The sequence below is a fragment of the Aedes albopictus genome, chromosome 2 (assembly GCF_035046485.1).
Source record: "Aedes albopictus strain Foshan chromosome 2, AalbF5, whole genome shotgun sequence".
NCBI classification, from domain to species: Eukaryota; Metazoa; Arthropoda; class Insecta; order Diptera; family Culicidae; genus Aedes; species Aedes albopictus.
Window position 1 is genome coordinate 321,415,025 of NC_085137.1, and position 20,699 is coordinate 321,435,723.

At 42.3% G+C, this 20,699-nt stretch overlaps 3 protein-coding genes across 5 annotated transcripts in view; 1 reads left to right on the forward strand and 2 right to left on the reverse strand.

Annotated features, from left to right (window-relative positions):
- LOC109403057 (tyrosine-protein kinase transmembrane receptor Ror) overlaps window positions 1-20,699 on the forward strand; it is a 278,655-nt gene that overhangs the window by 172,169 nt on the left and 85,787 nt on the right. The gene's annotated exons all lie outside the window — the stretch shown is intronic.
- Window positions 1-20,699, reverse strand: part of LOC109408655 (G-protein coupled receptor Mth2) — a 149,405-nt gene that overhangs the window by 91,150 nt on the left and 37,556 nt on the right. Inside the window, exon 1 of one of the 3 annotated variants that reach the window (XM_062852351.1) lies at window positions 19,156-19,550. The exons of the other annotated variants lie outside the window; for them this stretch is intronic. The gene's annotated coding sequence lies outside the window, so the exon portion shown is untranslated. Of the gene's footprint in view, window positions 1-19,155; window positions 19,551-20,699 lie in introns of those variants that run through there. 3 annotated transcript variants of the gene reach the window in all.
- On the reverse strand, window positions 6,015-15,070 carry LOC134288230 (uncharacterized). The gene is made up of 2 exons (XM_062852350.1): window positions 8,771-15,070; window positions 6,015-8,703 (listed from the first exon to the last, which is right to left on the reverse strand). Exon 1 carries the CDS (start codon window positions 14,138-14,140, stop codon window positions 8,861-8,863), a length of 5,280 nt encoding a protein of 1,759 aa, XP_062708334.1. The 5' UTR covers window positions 14,141-15,070; the 3' UTR covers window positions 6,015-8,703; window positions 8,771-8,860.

The window sequence follows — 20,699 nt, forward strand, 5'->3', positions numbered from 1 at the left end:
TTTTATCTGCAAAACACTGTAGATAGATGATTCCCAAGATTCCGGGTAGTCACGGTCACACGGCGCGGGGCAATTCTCCGGAAACATTCTGCAGTTGGGGAGATTTTCACTTTGCCGCAGATTTCAGCTGCTTGTTTTATTTATTTTGTTTATCATCATGACGTTTCCCAACACGATTGCGCAGTAGGCGCGCATCCGCACGCAGCCAGTTTTTGTAAATCCGAGATTTATTTTTAGTGCGCCGAAATCGGCGCACTAAAGTTAAATCTCAGATTAAAATCGAGGATAATATCGTATGGTGCCTAAGAAAATCGAGGATAATACGTGATTGGCGTCTAGTGCGCTGTGGAGCTTACCGCCATAAGAGATGAACCTTGTGTTAATCCAGAAAATGAGTTACGGACGTGTTTGATTTGGAAGTTTTGAAAGAAGTGCATAACCTTAAAGGACAGGAGATCGAACAAAAACTCGGCTAATCTTGCTGGAATTCCGAGAACACATAATTTTTGGCATAAAATGTTGATAAGGACTGAGTCATAAGCTCCTTTAATATCAAGAAAAACTGCAGTTAAAGCTTGTTTCGATCGAAAGGCAATCTGAATATCTATAGCTAATAAAGCTTGACAATCTCTGGTTCCCTTTCCTTGGCGAAAACCGTATTGTGTCGGGGACAATAACTGATGTTTTTCGGCCCAAAACTCCAGCCGAACGAGTATCATCTTCTCCAAAACTTTTCGAGTACATGAGAGCAGACCTATAGGGCGATATGATTGTGAAATACCGGACTCTTTGCCAGGTTTAAGAATCGCCACTACCTTTACGTCTTGCCAGGTAGCAGGGATGGATTTGTTCTGAAAGATCCAGTTATACGATCGAAGCAGGAGCTGTTTAGCGGAGGTGGGAAGGTTTTTCAGAAGGGAAAATTTGATTCCATCCATTCCAGGTGAAGAATTATTACACGATACTAGGGCATTTTCTAAATCTGTCAATCCAAAATCTGCGATTAATTCTACTGCGGATGGGCTAATTTCATTGAATATCGGTTTTTCATTTGGAACAAAGCACGGACTAACATTTTCAGCAAATTGGTCGATCCAATCCGCAATGAAATCATGTAGATCTGTCGTATTCGGATTGAAATTTCTCAATCTACGTGCCGTCTGCCACAAAGTTGGCATAGCAGTGTCCTTTGTAAGGGACTCTACAAATTGCTTCCAAAAGTTGCGTTTTTTAGCTTTGAGTATCATTTTGCTCTTTGCTTCTAGTTTTTTATAGTTTAAAAAATCATGGATTCGCCCCAGTTTCCTGAACTTTTTAAAAGCCTCTGATCTCTGTTTAACAATCTCTGAACATTCTTTGTCCCACCAAATCGTAGGGGATCTAATTTTTGATAATGAAGAGGGGATTGGTTTGGTTTGCGAATTTTCGGCCGCCTTCAGAATCAGGGTTGTAAGAAACTCATGCAGATCCGCTTCCTCTACTAGACAGTTTTCAATTTCCATCGAAACAATTGTTGAGTATTTCTCCCAATCAATGTTTTTAGTCAAATCATAAGATATTGTCAGATCAGTTGCGGATTTTGTACTAAACGTTATGTGAATCGGTAGATGATCACTACCTGCAGGATCATTTACTACTGACCAGACGCAATTTAGAGAGAACCTAGATGAACATAATGAAATGTCCACTCTGCTGTTGTGAAACGGGGGACATGCAATGCGTGTTATTTCTCCAGTATTTAACACTGATAAGTGGAATTCATCTATAACGTCGTAGAGCATGTTCGCTCTACCGTCATCTTTATCTTCGCCCCATGCACAGCCATGGGCATTAAAATCTCCTAGAATAAATACTGGATGATGAAGGGATGTGACTAGTCTTCTCAAAACACTTGGGCTCAAGTTCGATGATGGAGAAATATACACGGAAGCTATAACAAAAGTTTGATTTTCAATTTCAATCTCAGCAGCAACGACTTCAATTGGACTCAGATTTGGTAGATCTATACGATGGAATGAATAGCAATTCTTTATCCCTAGCATAACTCCTCCAGCTCTTACATCTCGATCAGATCGAAGAATGTTGTAGTGCTGGAGATTGAAGCTTAATTCAGGTGTAAGGAAGGTTTCAGAGAGCGCAAAACAATCAACATTAAGTTTTAGTAAAAAACATTTCAAATTCGCTATCTTTGGCAGAATGCTACGGCAGTTCCACTGGAACAGAGAAAACTTCTTATTCGGAAGTACATTAGCCATCGATGGATACCAATAGTCCAAGGAGTGGCCAGGATGAAATTAGCTTTTTCAAAAGGATATTCAAAACGGGAATCAGTTTAAAAGGATATCAGTCCAAGCCGGAGTAAGCTGAAATATCTCCGAAATTAGTTTGATAATCTGTGTAACTGTTAGACCAACAGTTTGAGAGGGATTTTCTGCATTCTTCGATGTGTTAGGAACTGTCCTGAAAAATGATGGGCCACCGGATACACCTGCGAGGGCAGGAAAATCAGATTCTTTGAAGTGGAAGTCTGGCTGCTTACGAGCGAGCTGCGATTGGCGAGAAGTTGATGGTAAATCAAACGATGGAGGAAAGGCATTGACAGAGCCGTGCTGACGCGAAGAAGATGGGACTGCATTCAAATGAGGCGCGGACGTTTGACCAAAAGAGGAGTTCTGAACCTGCACATTACCCTTGGGTTTCTGTTGATAATCCGAGGACCTCGACCTCTTGGATTTTCTTGGGCGAGCATTTTTTTTGCGCTTGAGGGATTCTGGTCGACTACAGACTGATTCCGATTCATTTTCATCAATATCCGACAGATCACTGAGGGATTCATATGGGTTTTCATGGCGAAAATCGGAGCTAGGCAGATTACCTACAATTTCTGCATAACTCAGCTTCGACTTTTGCCAGATTCGTGCTGCGGCAAACTTAGCACGTTTTTTGTAGGCAGGGCACTCTCTTTTCGATTCGTGGCTGTTTTTGCAATGAAGACAGATGTTTTCTTGAATTGGACATGCTATATCGAGGTGAGACTTGCCACACTTGCCGCAGCGAGCTTTGTTGTCACAGAGTCTCTCCGTGTGCCCATACCGCTTGCATTTATTGCAAAGCATGGGCTTGGGGGAATACATACGAACGGGAATAATTGCCTGACAGATTTCGAAGGACTTGAAGGACTTTCCATTCGCATCTTCTGTTGCAGCTGTTAGCTGCGTACATTCCAGTACTGTAACCGGAGAAATGCGGGGGTCATTGAATTTCCCTACGCCCTCCTCTCGGAGGCGCTCCAAATCCATGTCAGCCTCCTGAATCACGCCATCGATCTCCACGAGGTTAGATGGTACATATACCCGATAAAGACGAGCTAGGAGTTCATTAAGAGCAACTTTGTTTGCCTCCTCCCGACTTGTAAAGACAGCGCGAACTTTGCTAAAAGCAATCTTTCGGACTTCCTTCACCGTTTTGAAGTTGCTGTATAGTTCCGCAGAAATCAAAAGAACGTTAATCGGCTTGTCTTTCTGCCGCAGGAATACTTCATAGGGACCTTTTGCTGAAGCCGGATAAAATCGATGGCGAGAGTCAGTAGGCTGAGGATTCTTAAGCTGGAGTTCGGCGTTTGGTGCAACGGAGGGCGTTCTGTCGGCATTAAGAAGAATCTCAGAGGACGCATCCTCGTTTCCGTCCATGTTTGGCTACTGGGGCTAATCCCGAGCAGCCAATAACGAGCTACGGAACAATGCGAACCAGCGACAATAGGAAGAACAATGATGTGGTACTTAGCTTTGAAAATATTCACTCGAAACGACCTTGCGTTAACCTTTCACAGAAACGCCGCACACAACTGAAGACTAGGTGAACTAGATAGAAGCGAGACACAACTGGCTTGAACGATAGTTGGGAAGCGACTGACCTTACTCTAGTTGAGAGCTCTCAAACTGTGTACATTGAGAATAGTAAGCTAGACCCAAGCCCTATTCATTTGTTCTTTGTGCAATTTCGATTGCTCTGGTCAATCACGGAGTAGCAACTACGATGTGTACGGTTATCTTTGTTTTGCTTTGCTTGCTTTGCGCGCAATAAAAGTAAGAACAAATCTATTGACGCAGCGTTTCTCGTATAATGGAATTTGGGTGAGTTCGTTCCGTTTTGCACTGTAATTCAGTGTTTCTCAAACTGTGGGTCGCGACCAGCTGGTGGGTCGCGGACTGATTTTGTATGGGCCGTAGAGGCTTGGGCGATATTATCATAAATGTCTTAATAAGCTAATGACAAATGATATTGTTAGCAATTTTCAAATTTACAAATACTCTCTTGGCGAATCGGCAAAGCTATTCCTAGAAATTAGGTTTCTTTTTAATTTAATTCTAACTGTTTGTATTATAAGCCTTATTCTGGAATATGTTGAATATTGAATTCGGTTCTAAAAGTATGAGTTCAGTTCAATCAGATAGTTTAGGATTCTGGTAAAACTTAAGATTTCCTTTCCCAAGTAACACACTTGTCACCGAAGAGTCACGGCGGCGCAGATTTTTGTTGTGCAGAAGTCACTGTGACTTACTTCTAGCAAGTAAGTGTTTATTTGTTAGAAGTAAGTCACAGTGACTTCTGCGTAACAAAAACCTACGCCGCCGTGACTCTTCGGTGACAAGTGTGTTACTTGGGTTGCGTTCTGAAGAACACAGTTACACAGCAAAAAAATATGGAAGTTAAACAGCATGTAAATTGAGGATCAACTGAAATTTGCGGCAGGAAAATGTAAATCAGACGACTTGTTTACGGATTTTAATGCATATTCGCTTTAAATTTACATGCATTTACTATAAATCATGCCAGCCACTCTCCGTCATCAGCTAAATGAACGGCTGCTCTCAGCCAGGGCGTAAAATTTTCGAGCAGACGAGTTGAAGTTCACTGTGTGGCAATTTTCATTCACTTGCCTGCATATTCATATTCATTGTTCGATACTCGTTTGTCAACTGAATGAAAGACAATGAATATTTGCAAACATCTTACAAAGTGTTAAATTGCTGATAAAGTACTAACGTTTCGATTACATTTAACGATGCTTCACACAGATATTTTCCCATTTGATTGTTGTGAAGTGTTTTTTGGAAGGAATCGTAGCCATAAACGTAGGTAATTATGAAGATGTTTCTCGATCGGCTACATATTCAATGACTACGAATTGACTGACTGTGTGAAGAGGGATAGCGTATATGAATTTGTTTGTTTTGAATATTCAGTGCAGAATCATTCAAATTCGTGCTGTTTTCAGTAAATGACTATGAACATTTTGCACCCTCCTCGCAGCTGTGGCGGTTTCCACGTTGTCTCTCTCAGCACTCTCTGCAGCAGCCGGAGTATGTCGGGAATGCGTGCACTATGGTAGAAGCAGTTTAACTTTGACTGTCTGCTTTACAACAGGCAGAGATAGCCGAGGGAGCTCGGGCGTGCTACTCACGCCCCAAGGATCTGAGTTCAATTCTTGCTCTGAGCTCAAATTTTATTTATATTTTCTAAAAGATATCTGCAATGTAATTTGAAGATCACAAAAAAATTTCCATAATATATGACGGGGTCCTTTTGTTACATTCGATCCGTCATAAATTTACAGTTTTTTTTTCGAACTGTGTAGCATTTTCAGTTAGATTTACACATTAAGTTCAGTTAAAAAATAAATCAGCCAATTTCAGAAATCAATCAACGAACGAACCACTACCGACTTTTCTGTTTTTACCAAACTCCGGTAAAGCTTAATTTTAGTAAAATTGTACTGAATTTCAATAATCTGTACTTTAACAGAAATCAGAATAGCTGAAAAGTGTTTTCAGTAAAACGAAAGTAAAATAACTGAGTATGAAGGATCTGATTTGAAATTTCAATAGGACAGCAGCCTTATAATTTTGAGAACTCTACTTGATGTTTACTCACTCGCCGTAAATATAGAAAAGCATATTCAACCGGATCTGTTTGATGGGTTAACCATTGTTTCGAGAAAACACGATACAAAATGCTTTATTTCTTTATTTTATTTCCTTATATTTTAAAATAAATTTTGAAAGTTTTTAGTTCAAAAGCACTTAATTGCCACAATTATTCCAAAGACTATTCATAAATTCTATGTCTTGTTCAAAATTGTGTGGTGGAGTACCTTAAATCTAAGGTGACCTGTAATGTTGCATGGAACCAGACTGGGTTGATTTGTGTTAGAAACTTTCAAACATATCTTAAATTCTTAAGACATACACAGATTTTAATGCATATTCGCTTTAAATTTACATGCATTTACTATAAATCATGCCAGCCACTCTCCGTCATCAGCTAAATGAACGGCTGCTCTCAGCCAGGGCGTAAAATTTTCGAGCAGACGAGTTGAAGTTCACTGTGTGGCAATTTTCATTCACTTGCCTGCATATTCATATTCATTGTTCGATACTCGTTTGTCAACTGAATGAAAGACAATGAATATTTGCAAACATCTTACAAAGTGTTAAATTGCTGATAAAGTACTAACGTTTCGATTACATTTAACGATGCTTCACACAGATATTTTCCCATTTGATTGTTGTGAAGTGTTTTTTGGAAGGAATCGTAGCCATAAACGTAGGTAATTATGAAGATGTTTCTCGATCGGCTACATATTCAATGACTACGAATTGACTGACTGTGTGAAGAGGGATAGCGTATATGAATTTGTTTGTTTTGAATATTCAGTGCAGAATCATTCAAATTCGTGCTGTTTTCAGTAAATGACTATGAACATTTTGCACCCTCCTCGCAGCTGTGGCGGTTTCCACGTTGTCTCTCTCAGCACTCTCTGCAGCAGCCGGAGTATGTCGGGAATGCGTGCACTATGGTAGAAGCAGTTTAACTTTGACTGTCTGCTTTACAACAGGCAGAGATAGCCGAGGGAGCTCGGGCGTGCTACTCACGCCCCAAGGATCTGAGTTTAATTCTTGCTCTGAGCTCAAATTTTATTTATATTTTCTAAAAGATATCTGCAATGTAATTTGAAGATCACAAAAAAATTTCCATAATATATGACGGGGTCCTTTTGTTACATTCGATCCGTCATAAATTTACAGTTTTTTTTTCGAACTGTGTAGCATTTTCAGTTAGATTTACACATTAAGTTCAGTTAAAAAATAAATCAGCCAATTTCAGAAATCAATCAACGAACGAACCACTACCGACTTTTCTGTTTTTACCAAACTCCGGTAAAGCTTAATTTTAGTAAAATTGTACTGAATTTCAATAATCTGTACTTTAACAGAAATCAGAATAGCTGAAAAGTGTTTTCAGTAAAACGAAAGTAAAATAACTGAGTATGAAGGATCTGATTTGAAATTTCAATAGGACAGCAGCCTTATAATTTTGAGAACTCTACTTGATGTTTACTCACTCGCCGTAAATATAGAAAAGCATATTCAACCGGATCTGTTTGATGGGTTAACCATTGTTTCGAGAAAACACGATACAAAATGCTTTATTTCTTTATTTTATTTCCTTATATTTTAAAATAAATTTTGAAAGTTTTTAGTTCAAAAGCACTTAATTGCCACAATTATTCCAAAGACTATTCATAAATTCTATGTCTTGTTCAAAATTGTGTGGTGGAGTACCTTAAATCTAAGGTGACCTGTAATGTTGCATGGAACCAGACTGGGTTGATTTGTGTTAGAAACTTTCAAACATATCTTAAATTCTTAAGACATACAGTTTACTGAAACTGATCACTTGTGGACTCTAACATAATTTTGACTTAGAGAAACGAAAAGAGCACTGTGCTACGTTACGTAAGTTCATCTAAACCTATGAGAGCGAAAAAATGAATTTATTCAAAAGTCAGCCCAAATTTTTTTGCCTTTTTCAAACTTTTTTACCAACGCGTGTATTTCTTATGGGGCTGGTGGTTCGCGACCCTTAGTGTGAGAAAGGCGGACGTATGTTATGAAAATACATTCTGGTGAGTCACCAAATTCAATAAAAATCAAAAGTTGCGACCCACTGAGAAAGTTTGAGAACCTCTTGTGTAAATTAATCGTGATAATGTGACCTAATTTGGTAATCTATATTGTCGAATTGCTCAGCGATTGGAGACACAATTTTATTTCCGTTCTTCACCGTTACACTCAGATACAGTTCTTGCAAGTCTCTCACGTACACAGTTAGGTTAGGTTTACTAGTTCACTTTATTTTTGCCTAATTCACTCCATTAATTACTTTTATTTACCGTTACTTTTACTCTACAGTTCTAATTTACTTAATTTAATTTCATAATTCACTTTCACTTCAATAATTTCTTGATGACCACATTCTCTCGTTGCAACCACTCGTCGATGTTGATCGGCACTCCACCTGTTGGTTCACTCGATGACGAAAAAGAGGGTTGCATACGCTTTGGAGGCCCCTTTTATAGACGTCAGTTGATGGAAGAAGGAAGAGGCGGAAATCCAGAAACGTCAAGAAACGCAAGCTGTCTGTTGTATCGTCGAATCGGTAATCGATGAACAGATGAATGGCGGTGTAACGTGATGACATATAGGTGTCGCTTCTCGCATATGCGAACATCCTGGCCCCTTCGAAGATCGCATTCTGACGGTTGCCTCGATGTTCAACATGATGTTGCTCGATTGTCGATCATGCCGATGTTGTGATGAGAAACGTCAATTGATGCACGTGCGACGAATGATTGCAGAACTGGAATCAAAACATAAGACCCGGTAGCGGGTTCAAAGGAAGCTAAATTTATAGGACAGGTGCTTACCTTGTCCTTTTCATAAAAGGACCTTGTATTTGTTTATTTTTAGGTGTTCTACGCTGGACAACTTCATCGACTGTTGACGGGTAGACGAAGCTATGATTGGCTGGAGATATCGCTGGGTGTCATTTGTTGATGATCCTCTGGTTTGTTGTCATCGGGTACTGCGACTGGTAGAATGCAGATTTTCGAGACCGGACGCTTGTATTCTCCAGCAGATGTTTTTATCGTGACGACGCGGGTGACACCATCGGACCCTGGATGCAGATCGATAATCCGCGCAGTGGGCCAATGGAGCGGCGGAGTGTTGTCTTCCTTTACGACGACTAGCTGGCCCCTATGGATCGGTACGGGATGGTTGATCCATTTGGTTCGCGACTGTAGTGTGCATAAGTACTCGGTGTGCCATCTTTGCCAAATCTGCTGCAGTAACCTTTGGATTTGCTGATAGCTGTTCAACCGATTACTTGGTATTGTGGTGACATCGATGTCCGGAGCTGCCTTTAAGGACGAACCGGTCAAGAAATGCCCCGGACTGAGTGGTTCGAAGTCTGATGGGTCATCACTCAGCGGAACAATTGGACGAGAGTTTAAACAACTCTCGATCTGGGAGAGAAGTGTTTGCATGTCCTCCATGCCTAACGTTTGGGTCCCCAAGGTTCGCAGGAAATGTTTTTGGGCGGATTGGATCGCGGCCTCCCACAGTCCTCCAAAGTGAGAGGCCTTCGGAGGGTTGAATCGCCAACGTATGCCAGTTGATGCGCATTCTTCGGCGATGGATTTCTGGTGCTGTTTACTGTTGATGATTTGGCGTAGTTCGTTGGCAGCACCAATGAAGTTCCTTCCGTTGTCGCTAAAGATTTCTGCACACAGCCCACGGCGAGCGACGAAGCGCCGTAGGGCTTGGATGAACTTGGCGGTGCTTAGGTCCCCCACCAACTCGAGATGCACAGCTTTCGTTGTAAAGCAAACGAAAACTGCAACATATGCCTTACCGGGGGCTGCTCGACGATGGATTGGTTTGAGTGCAATTGGTCCCCAGTAATCGATCCCAGTAATTGAGAATGGTCGGGTTGCTGTTACTCGTTCGACTGGGAGCTCAGCCATGAACTGCTGGACGAGTTTCGGACGGGCTCTGACGCAGACGACGCAGTGTTGGGTGATCTTTCGGGCCAAGCTTCTGGCTCCGGTTATCCAATACCTCAGACGAAGAATGTTGAGCAGCAGTTGTGGTGCGGCGTGCAAATGAGTTTCATGCAGAGAGCGGATGAGCAGGGTAGAGATTGCGTGGGCGGATGGAAGCAGAATTTGATGTTTGCTATCGAAGGGTTGTTGTGTCCGTTTGAGTCGTCCGCCGATACGAATCAGCTGATCGGAGGAAAGGAAAGGGTGAAACCAACGAATTCGTGATTTCGATGAGACTGGCAGGGATTGTTGCAGCTGTTTCCATTCAGCAGCGAAAAGTTGTTGCTGTACTAGACGAATCACTATCGCTTCAGCTGCTTGCATTTCGTCGGTGGTGATGATTGTGGTGGGTGGTCTTGGATTGCGCTGCAGATGGAGGAGGAAACGGCGACAGTAGGCAGTCACTCGTAACATTTTGTTGTAGTTGGAGAACTTGGCGATAAACAGGTCGATGAAAGATGGTTCGGTGGCGGCTGCAATTGCAATTGTGGGTGGTCTTCTTGCTTCGGGGATGCTGTTGAAGTCGAGGTCGGACGTCGCGTGCTGGATTGGCCAAAATTCCTTTTCTAGTGCCAACCATTGTGGCCCTTTCCACCAGAGTTCGTCGTTTAACAGAATTTCCGCTGGAAGTCCTCGAGAGATATGGTCCGCTGGATTTTGCTGCCCCGAAACATGATTCCAAGGACAGTTTTGTGTTGCATGCTGTATTTTTGAGACGCGGTTAGCTACGAAGGTGGTCCACGCTGACGGTGTAGATTTGAGCCAACAAATGACGATCGTCGAGTCCACCCAAAAGTATGTTTCGGCTGTGAGTTTCAAGGATGCCGTTACCTTCTCGTACAACTCCGCTGCTAGCAAAGCTCCACAGAGTTCGAGACGTGGGATGCTTTGTCGCCTTAAGGGGGCGACTTTAGACCTTGCAGTCAGCAGTGCCGTTTTAGTTTCGCCAACGAAATTGGAGGATCGGATGTAGCAACATGCACCATATGCACTTTCTGATGCATCCGAGAAAAAGTGGAGTTGGATGGAAGTGGGATTTGAACAGAGGATGCAACGATCGATGCGCAGTTCGTTCAGAAGTGGCAGCTGTGAAGTGTAGTTGAGCCAACTGTCTCTGTAGGAAGGTGGTAGTTCTTCATCCCAACCCCATATTGTTCCATCGTCGGATTTCAGGGTCCACAGAGCCTGCATAAATAGTTTTGCCGATGTTATAACGGGACCCACTAGGCCAAGTGGGTCGAAAAGGCGCGCTATTTGGGAAAGAGCTATCCGTTTTGAGATTGGGGTGTCGTTGGTCGTCGGTAAGTCGATTTTGTAGCGAAGATGGTCGGTCGCAGGCTCCCAATGAAGTCCCAGACTCTTGATGCATTGGTCACGGTCTAGGTCCACTGACGTCATGAGAGCTCGGTTATCGGGAGCAACTTCTTCTAGAACAGCTTCGACATTAGATGCCCACTTTCGTAGTTCGAAACCCCCAGCAGACAGCAAGGAGTCAAGTTGTCTCCGGAGTGCGATGGTTTCCGCTACAGTCTTTCCTCCAGAAAACAAATCGTCCACATAGAAGTCCTTGCGCAGAACTTGAGCGGCTTGCGGAAATCGGTCTTGCTCGTCCTCGGAGAGTTGTTGGAGTACTCTGGTGGCCAGAAAGGGTGCACTAGCAGTGCCGTATGTGACGGTCTTCAGTTCATAGGTCCCCATAGGTGCGTCCGACGATGATCGCCAAACTATTCGCTGAAGTGGTGTGTCTCGTTCATCGACTCGTATCTGTCGAAACATTTGCTTTATGTCGGCGATGAGCATTATGGGATGGGTTCTAGAGCGCATGATTATCGAGCGAAGATCTTCTTGGACGATGGGTCCTACCATTAACGCGTCATTTAGGGATGATCCTTCTGCTGTTCGACAGGATGCGTCGAAGACCACACGCACCTTGGTGGTCGTGCTGTCTTCACGGATGACGGCGTGATGCGGCAGATGGTAGGTAGGTGAGGGTGGCGTTTCATAGTCGTGGACCAGCTGCATGTGTCCCAACTCCTCGTAGTCTCGCATGAATTCTCGGTATTGACCACCTAGTTCCGGGTTGCGTGACAGACGATTTTCGACGAGATGAAAACGGCGGAGAGCAGATCGGCGATTGTCACCGAGTGTTGCGAGAACGTCTGATTTCAACGGAAGTCGAACAATGTAGCGGCCTTCGGGTGAGCGAGAAACGGTACGACGGAAGTGAGCCTCACAAGCGGCTTCTTCGACGGAGTAGTTGGAAGACTCGTTGGTTTCTTCGATTGTCCAGAACTTCTCCATGAGGCGATGGAGATCGGCGACTGTAGCGACGTTGGCCGTGACAGATGTCGGTCGGCAGTTGGAAATTCCTCCAGATACAACCCATCCGAGGACGGAGTTGACAAGGTTTGGTTGCGACTCACCGAGTTGAATCCGACCGGGAACTTTGAAGAGGTCGAAAAAGATTTCCGCTCCCAATACGAGCTGAACGGGTTGCGTATCGTGGAACGACGGATCTGCGAGTTGGATTCCGTCCGGAATTTCCCAGGAAGAGACATCGACGGATGTGGATGGTAGGTTCACGGTGACCTTCGGCAGTACCAAGAACTCTATGGCGGTAGAATATCCACTGACACGAGAGCGAATGGTCGATTGAAGCTTGTGCCTGGCGTGCGTCGAGGACTGTCCGATGCCGGTTATCGGAACGTTGATCTTGGTGCGTTTAGCCTTGATCTGCTGAGCGAGCGACTCGGTCATAAAGCAACACTCACTGCCGGAGTCTAAGAGGGCCCTTGCGGCATGCTCGACTCCACTGTCATCGACGAGAATGACCACTGCGGTGGCCAGAAGAACGCTTTTCGGTTTCAGACCGGAAGAAGCGCAGCTAACGGGGGGCGATCCGGCAGAGGCAGAGTTTCTAGGTTGCTCCTGTAGGACGGGAACAGAGGGTGCCTTTGGTTGGACAGCTTCCGAGGTTCTGGAGTTCGCAGACACTGGAAGGGCTTCTCCGGGACAAAGTAGAGTATGATGACGGCTTCTGCATTTGCGACAGGTACTGGACGAGGGGCATTCACGCGCTTGGTGGCCTTTACGGAGGCAATTGCGACACAGTTGGTGGCGTCGGACATCCTTCTCCTTGTCTTCGATGGTCATCTTTGAGAAAACGGCGCAGAGGTACAAGGGATGATGGTCAGAGCAGACGAGACACTTGCGATAGTTGGGCTGACTGGCCCCGTGGCTGGCGACGGAGCGATGAGCGGGCTTCTTGGGGGCACTCTGGGACAGAACTTCGATTGGCTTGTTGATCGTCTGCAGTACGGTGACTCTACGCTGTATGAAGGACGTCAGATCGTTGAACGCAACGTTGGCCTTAGTCGACGAGTGCTCCTCCCAGTCACGTCTGGTTGTCGGATCCAATCTGCTACTCAGCATTCGGATTAGGAGTATGTCCCAGAACTCCGTCTTCTCCCCTAACTGTTTGAGTACTCGGACGTTCGCCTCGAACTTTTCGACCAGAGAGTGTAACTCCGAAGCAGATTCCCTTTTGAGTGAAGGAAACTCGAAAAGTGAGTCTACGTAAGACTGCTTCAACAGAACGGGGTTCTGGTAGTGGTCAACTAGCAAGTTCCACGCAACCTGATAGTTGTTGGCGCTGATTGTGATAGTCTGGATCAGCTTGAGGGCATCTCCAGAAAGGGAAGACCGCAGGTAGTAAAATTTCTGAATATTGGAGAGCTCATGGGACGAGTGGACGAGAGAAACGAACAGATCGTGAAAGTTAAGCCAACTATCGAGGTGACCGGAGAACACGGGCAGCTTCACGTCGGGTAGTCGTACCGAGGACGAAGTTGGCGGGTTTTGAGCGGGTGAGCGAGAGGCAGATGGTGAGGCGGGTTCAGCAGACTTGTTAACGGACAGTAGGAAGCCTTTTACGTGGAAGTAGCTGGTCTCGAAGTCAGTGCGGACCTTCAGATATTGGTCCAAACCCTCGTCGTCCAGCGTCTCAAGTTCCGCCTGCGTTGCGTTGACGTCCCTCCAGAGGGTCAATAGGTGCTCAAGACGTACCGAGACCTGACGAGAATCCCGCTCTTCCTGGTAGTCTTCCACGAAGGTCTTGATGAGATTGAACGAGGTTAGTAGGCTCTTCAAACGCGTCTTGAGGCCCTTGATGCGTCGTTCCGTTGACGACATAGTGGCGATACAGTGAAGGAATCCGGGAAGTAAACGGATCTGGAAGGCGAAAGACCGCGCAGCTCAAAAGAGAAGAGGGTGGAAGTGTTGGAATACTAATTACCTTAGTAAGGCAATTTCAATGCCTTGTATAGAATGTTCTAGACAGCCAACCTCCTTGACACGTGACGGGCGCGTAGCGTAGTGGGATGACGAGAATGTCCAGGAAACGAAGGAATCTGGAAGGCGGAAGACCGCGCAGCTCAACGGAGAAGGGATAGGGGTGTTGGAAAGATAATTACCTGCTCAAGGCAGTTCGAATGCCTTGTATGTATAGAACTTCCAACCGGTTAACCTCCTTGGCACGTGGCGGGCGTAGATCTGGTAGGTCCGGCGAAGATTCCGGGCTGACGGACTAGCGGAGTTCACGCTATCCGGCTCGAAGGACCAGTGTCGAATTGCTCAGCGATTGGAGACACAATTTTATTTCCGTTCTTCACCGTTACACTCAGATACAGTTCTTGCAAGTCTCTCACGTACACAGTTAGGTTAGGTTTACTAGTTCACTTTATTTTTGCCTAATTCACTTCATTAATTACTTTTATTTACCGTTACTTTTACTCTACAGTTCTAATTTACTTAATTTAATTTCATAATTCACTTTCACTTCAATAATTTCTTGATGACCACATTCTCTCGTTGCAACCACTCGTCGATGTTGATCGGCACTCCACCTGTTGGTTCACTCGATGACGAAAAAGAGGGTTGCATACGCTTTGGAGGCCCCTTTTATAGACGTCAGTTGATGGAAGAAGGAAGAGGCGGAAATCCAGAAACGTCAAGAAACGCAAGCTGTCTGTTGTATCGTCGAATCGGTAATCGATGAACAGATGAATGGCGGTGTAACGTGATGACATATAGGTGTCGCTTCTCGCATATGCGAACATATATATATATATATATATATATATATATATATATATACAGTCGAACCTCCATGAGTCGATGTCCCTTGACTCGATATCGACTCATGGAGGTAATTTTGTCCATATTGAAAAATAATTTCTAGGTTACTATGATGGTCCCCTCAAAAAACTTTCCAAATGATTTTTGTTCCACTACTCGATATTTCCTTGAGTCGATGGTCCCTTCAATATCGACTCATGGAGGTTTTACTGTAAATGCAGTGGCATACGTGGGACCGTGCATAACTTGCGAACGGAAGGTCCGATTTTGATCGTCTTAGTTTTGTTGTGTGAGTTTTCACCCAAGGAAGGTTTATGAGGCAAAAAACATGGAAAAATTGAGAGTTTTTGAAAATTGATCTCCCATACATTTTGTGACCGGGGACTTGGTCTTGGATAGAAACTTGAAACGTCAAAAAACGCAAGACAAAGTTTGCCGAGTACAGCTAGTTTATACATATTTCTGTGTAAAGGGAGGAAAACTTATTAACCTTCTTTTTGCATCACGTTGACAGAAGCTCGCTGGTGTACTGCACGGTTTGGGTAAAAAATGATTTTGATGCCAAAAAAGGCCTAAAAGCGCTAAAGCCTAGACCTAGACACTAGGGCCTGGGCACATGGGAAATACCTGTGCCCCATTTCTAGAAAAGAGTGACATTAATCTTCTTAGCAACGTCACTCTCACCGTTAACATTACCGTAATCCGGGTAACATTGATCAGCGGGGTAACATTGATCGGCTTGACCGACCTCATGAAATGTTCAAACAAGTATTTTACATTGAATCAGTTTCTGCTATCGAATGGTATATCGTAATCTGCTGTTATTTTGCTATTAAATGACATGTTATTCTTCAAAATTTAATTTCATAAACATTGAAATAAATCGATTTTTCCATAACTGTGTTCCGTAACGCAATGAGATACATTGTCAAACATTCATGCTTGGCATGAATATTAGATACAATATGAGGATAGAAATCACTGTATCACTTCAATATGATATCCTAGAGTTGGATTTAATAAACGAAACTTTTATGAAAATGCTTTTTTGTAATAAAATATACGATTTATTAAAAGTAGGCTACCAATTCCTTGAGCAATTGCCTACCTTTAGGCGTTATTCGCGATTTGGAAGATTTCAATCTCAAAATAACTAAAAAAGTGCATAACTTGTAAAAATTTGGACAACATATTCGAAATCAGCGACCCCGAATTTAGTAAGTAAGGGTATTTTTAACACAAACGAACATTGATTACTGGCATGATCAATGTTACCCCAAATCTACAAAATCAAAAATTAGATTAAAAAGCTTATTTCAACATGATTTAGAGTTTCACAATACTTTTTCGAATAGCTTAACACATACTCAGAGGGCCAGTACTTGTTTTAAAAAATATAAATCATGTAACATTTACTTCAACAAGAGAATTATTCAAGAAAGATCGAAAATTCTGATCAATGTTACCCCGGATTACGGTACTTATTTATACTACGTAACTTATCTACATGTATACGGAGATTTAGCAAAAGATGAAGACTTATTTTTGATCAGAATTTACTTAAAATAGCAATTTTAAAGTTGTAGTCGATTCGGGGCGAAATGAACACTGGTAATTACGAATGGATGTATGCACATTGCATACTGTTAGGCGTTTTAGAGAGTTAGGAAAAAATAAATCCGATTATGTTAGCCTTAAGTTTATTTAATTTACTTTGATGTTATGTAAACTCGTCTAAGATGGAGTATTATATCTGTGGTATTGATCTCCGTAGGCAAATTACTTAACTGGCCGATGTAACCCAAGAATTAGCATATATGCAGCATATATGCAGGGGTGTCATTTATGCCCCGATGGGTGTCCATTTCGCCCCGTACCTTTCCTGCCAGCCCTGAAAAACACACGGTTTACAATTCATTATTTCTTCACAATTAAGACATTCTACCTGCTGTAAATGATTGAAAGACGTAGGAAACAAGTAAAAGTTGTAAGTCAACAGATAATGTGTTAAGTTTTACTCTGTTATACAGGCCTAACGCACCCATTTGCTTAGGTGTCCATTATGCCCCTAATCCCCCTAATACATCTCAGATGTGCTGCAATCATAATAAGGAAGGTTGTGGAAGAAGTCGATTTTATAGTTTTCCAGGATTCTTTCAACGAACGGCTGTGTATGTGCAGAATGGGCTAAACTAGACAAATTGGTGTAGAAAAAAAAAAACAATGTTATGTTCTTCGGATACTTAACGGTTTAGGAGGAGAATGACTAGAGAAGGTTTTAAGGTGAAGTCATTCGGGGCTTAGTAGGCCTCCAAAGGAGTTTATGGAAGATTTCAGAGGCTTTTTAAGACAACTTTTTTTAAACAATATGGACATCAGAGAGATTCTTGAAGCTTTAAAAAAAACTTCACGAGATTTCATGGTGATTTCAAGACGTTTCAGGGAGAGGGAGATTCAGGAGAGTTCAAGGGAGTTTAAGAGAGGTTTAGTGAGAATTCAGAGGGCGTTTTAAGGCGTTACAGGGAGTTTCAGAAAAGTTTCAGGTGGTTTCAGAGCGGTTCGGTTTCGAAACCGATTCAGAGCGTTTCTGGTTTCCCCAGGCGCGGCAGAATATTCACGAAGCTGAACATGCTACTCAATGTTGGCTTCAAGTGATCGAGTACATAATAAGAAGTCATTTCAGTTTTGTGTGTCGTTCGGTTGACGAAATCTTTTTCGCATATCAAGCTTTTGTGGAATCTTAGTAATAAGAACAGAAACCTTAAAGCATTTCCAAAGAAATTTCGACGTTTTGTTTTGCATTATCTACTTACAATCCTTACGCATGGCTTCCTCATTAAATGACGAAAATTTCATGGTTTTTCTTGCAACGAGTGAAAGGTTATTTCAGATGTTTAAGATTGAAAACAAGAAAAGGAAACAATCTTGCACAAACATATTGAAAATTTAGCGAGCCCAGATACGAGAGTGACGAAAAATGTTAATATCTCCAAAACCATTATAGAGTGACGATGGGTATTATCGGTATATTTGTTCCCTTCATCATGAGAGATTCTTGTCGACCAGATTTCCTGAAACTTGATCGTATAATTCAGCTTGATTGAGAAGGATTTGAGGTCAACTCTGAGTTCCACAACTTTTAAAAACCCCCTTGACGAAAAGAACAAAGCTGCCAAAATGCACAATTTCGTCTATGTTGTTAATCATGGCATAACGTGTGTCCCGGAAGTTTAATATTTGTGTTTATAGGGCTGTTTGCAGTTCAGAAGAAATTTCTTAGGTTACCTTGATGCATGATAAATTCCTTGCTTGAATCGGTCGAGAAACCGCTTTTCATCGATCGCAATACGCAGTTGCGATGAAATGACAATTCAAATGGCAGTCACCGTAGAAAGTTTCTGCCAGGAATTGATCAAGAAGTTTCTTGAGTGATTCCCTTTGAACACGGAACTGGGCTTATGGATAAATCTGCTTTGAATTCCATGGTTCGGTGAAAAAAATCGAACTCTGTGATTTATTTATGATAAGTTTTCCTATGTTCCTCCTATACAATTTTATTGCATACAACAAATGATTAGTACCAATCATTCATCAGTAGTAAACCATTCGGCCTAGTACTTTGTCTTGGCCTAGTTATATTTTTCCAATCTCACAAGGTACTGATCATGTGCTGCATAGACAATCAAAATGTATAAAAACATTTCTTATCGGTTCGGAAAATTTTCAGGTCGTTTGGTTTGATAACAGCTCAAAAACAAAATTGAAACAGATGTTCTTCGAAAAACCCATATTTTACTAAACCACCATAGCTTTTAGATAATTGCTACTATGATGAAGCTCATTACACATTGAGTTAATTAATCGCCATACAAGTGGAATATTCCTTCTTAGCGATAATATTTCCTCAGTGGGAAATTTAAGCAGCGAAACCCAAGCGCAACTTGAAATTCCTGCAGCACTTCATCAGTCACGCGTTGTTAAGAAGTCAAAAGCCACTTCAGATCAAGGAAGTTTCAAACTAGTTTTCGGCGCAGCCAGCCTATCAACTCGATAGGCGGTCCAGCACGTACCTCGTGATGAATCCATCTTCGTTTGCATCGACGACATTGAAATCCCACAAACTGGTTTGGAAAATTCACACAATGTCTTCCGAGTTAGTATCTTCTGATTCACTATAAAACACTTGATTTTCGATTGGCTGCACTGTGGAGCGTCACGGGGAACCAAGCGTAAAAATTGGGAGTTTGATTATAAAATTTATCAGCTGGATTCACTAAATGACGCACATTTTACACTAAAATTCAGATGGATCGGAAATCACTAGCACTTTTCAGCTCAACAAGAATTTCTAGAACAAAATTCAATACTCCTACAGAGTATCCATTCAAACACGAACTAAATGCAGTTTTCAGCTGTAACTGCGCTACTGGTCAACAAATTTACACAAACCGGCCACTACTAAAGTTGTTAAGATTCTATTCATCTTAGCTAAACGCATGATAAGCTATCGATATCTTATCGGGCTCGGTTCGGTGAGTTCGTCGAATTCATCCAATGTCCTCCTGTTCTGCTTACGATAAGAACTTCCTTCCCTTCGCCTCTGAAGTTTGTCAACGTCAGCGACGACACAACGCCACTCTCACATCGCGCGCTCGTGGCCTACATATTGCAAGACAAATATTATTGCCCATAGTGAACCGAAACGGTAGATTCTCGCGATGTTCAATGCATCCGGCATATTTATCATCGAAAATATTGCCACCAATGAGAACCGTCTGACCCGCTGTTGTTGTTGTTGCTAAAACGTGTTTTAGTTGGTGTCGAAATTCATTTCTATACATATTACGGGAATTCAGCGAAACTCTTGAAATTCCGGTTTTTATTTTTCCTAAAGAATGATGGTGGTCGAACATCGAAGGCGCGCCAAAGGTTAGAAAAGATTACATCCACAGTGTGTAGGCTGGATTTGTGTATACGCTGAATACCGCAAAAATGCCGAACCACGGAGTGGCCGACGCAGTGTTAAAGACGGCTTTCAATTTAAATCCACAGAAGTTCAAACCATGTAGAAATACTTTTATTGGCTTATCCACGATTGACTTTTTATAGTTCACGAAAAAAACTAAGGTATGCTAATCAGTCACGAGTTGTTATTTAGCTTCATTAGGTAGTGCGGCCTTTAGTGCTAATCTAAATAGATTATTCTTAATAAGTGTTAACCAACTAACCTTAAGCGCACTATTTGTTTAGTCACAATTTCGTGAGTTCAGTCATTCTGAACCTTGCAATTTGATTTAGGAAGTAAAGTATCTTTAGAGAAAAAAAAGTAGTGTTACTTTAGGGATAGTGGAATGAAATGTAACGACGTGAGAATCATTTTCATTTATCATGAATTGTCAAAGAGTTAGTTTATCTATTAATAATCAAATGCTCCTGACTTGATGAAAATAGCTACTCCATCCAAAAAGTGCAAAATTAAAGCAGTGATTATAAATCGTGGGAAAAAATAACACAAAACGAATCAAATGTACAACCTACCACATCATAATACGACAACACTATTAGCAAACATATTAGATAGTGAACGATATTCATGATTTTTCCCCTAAAATAG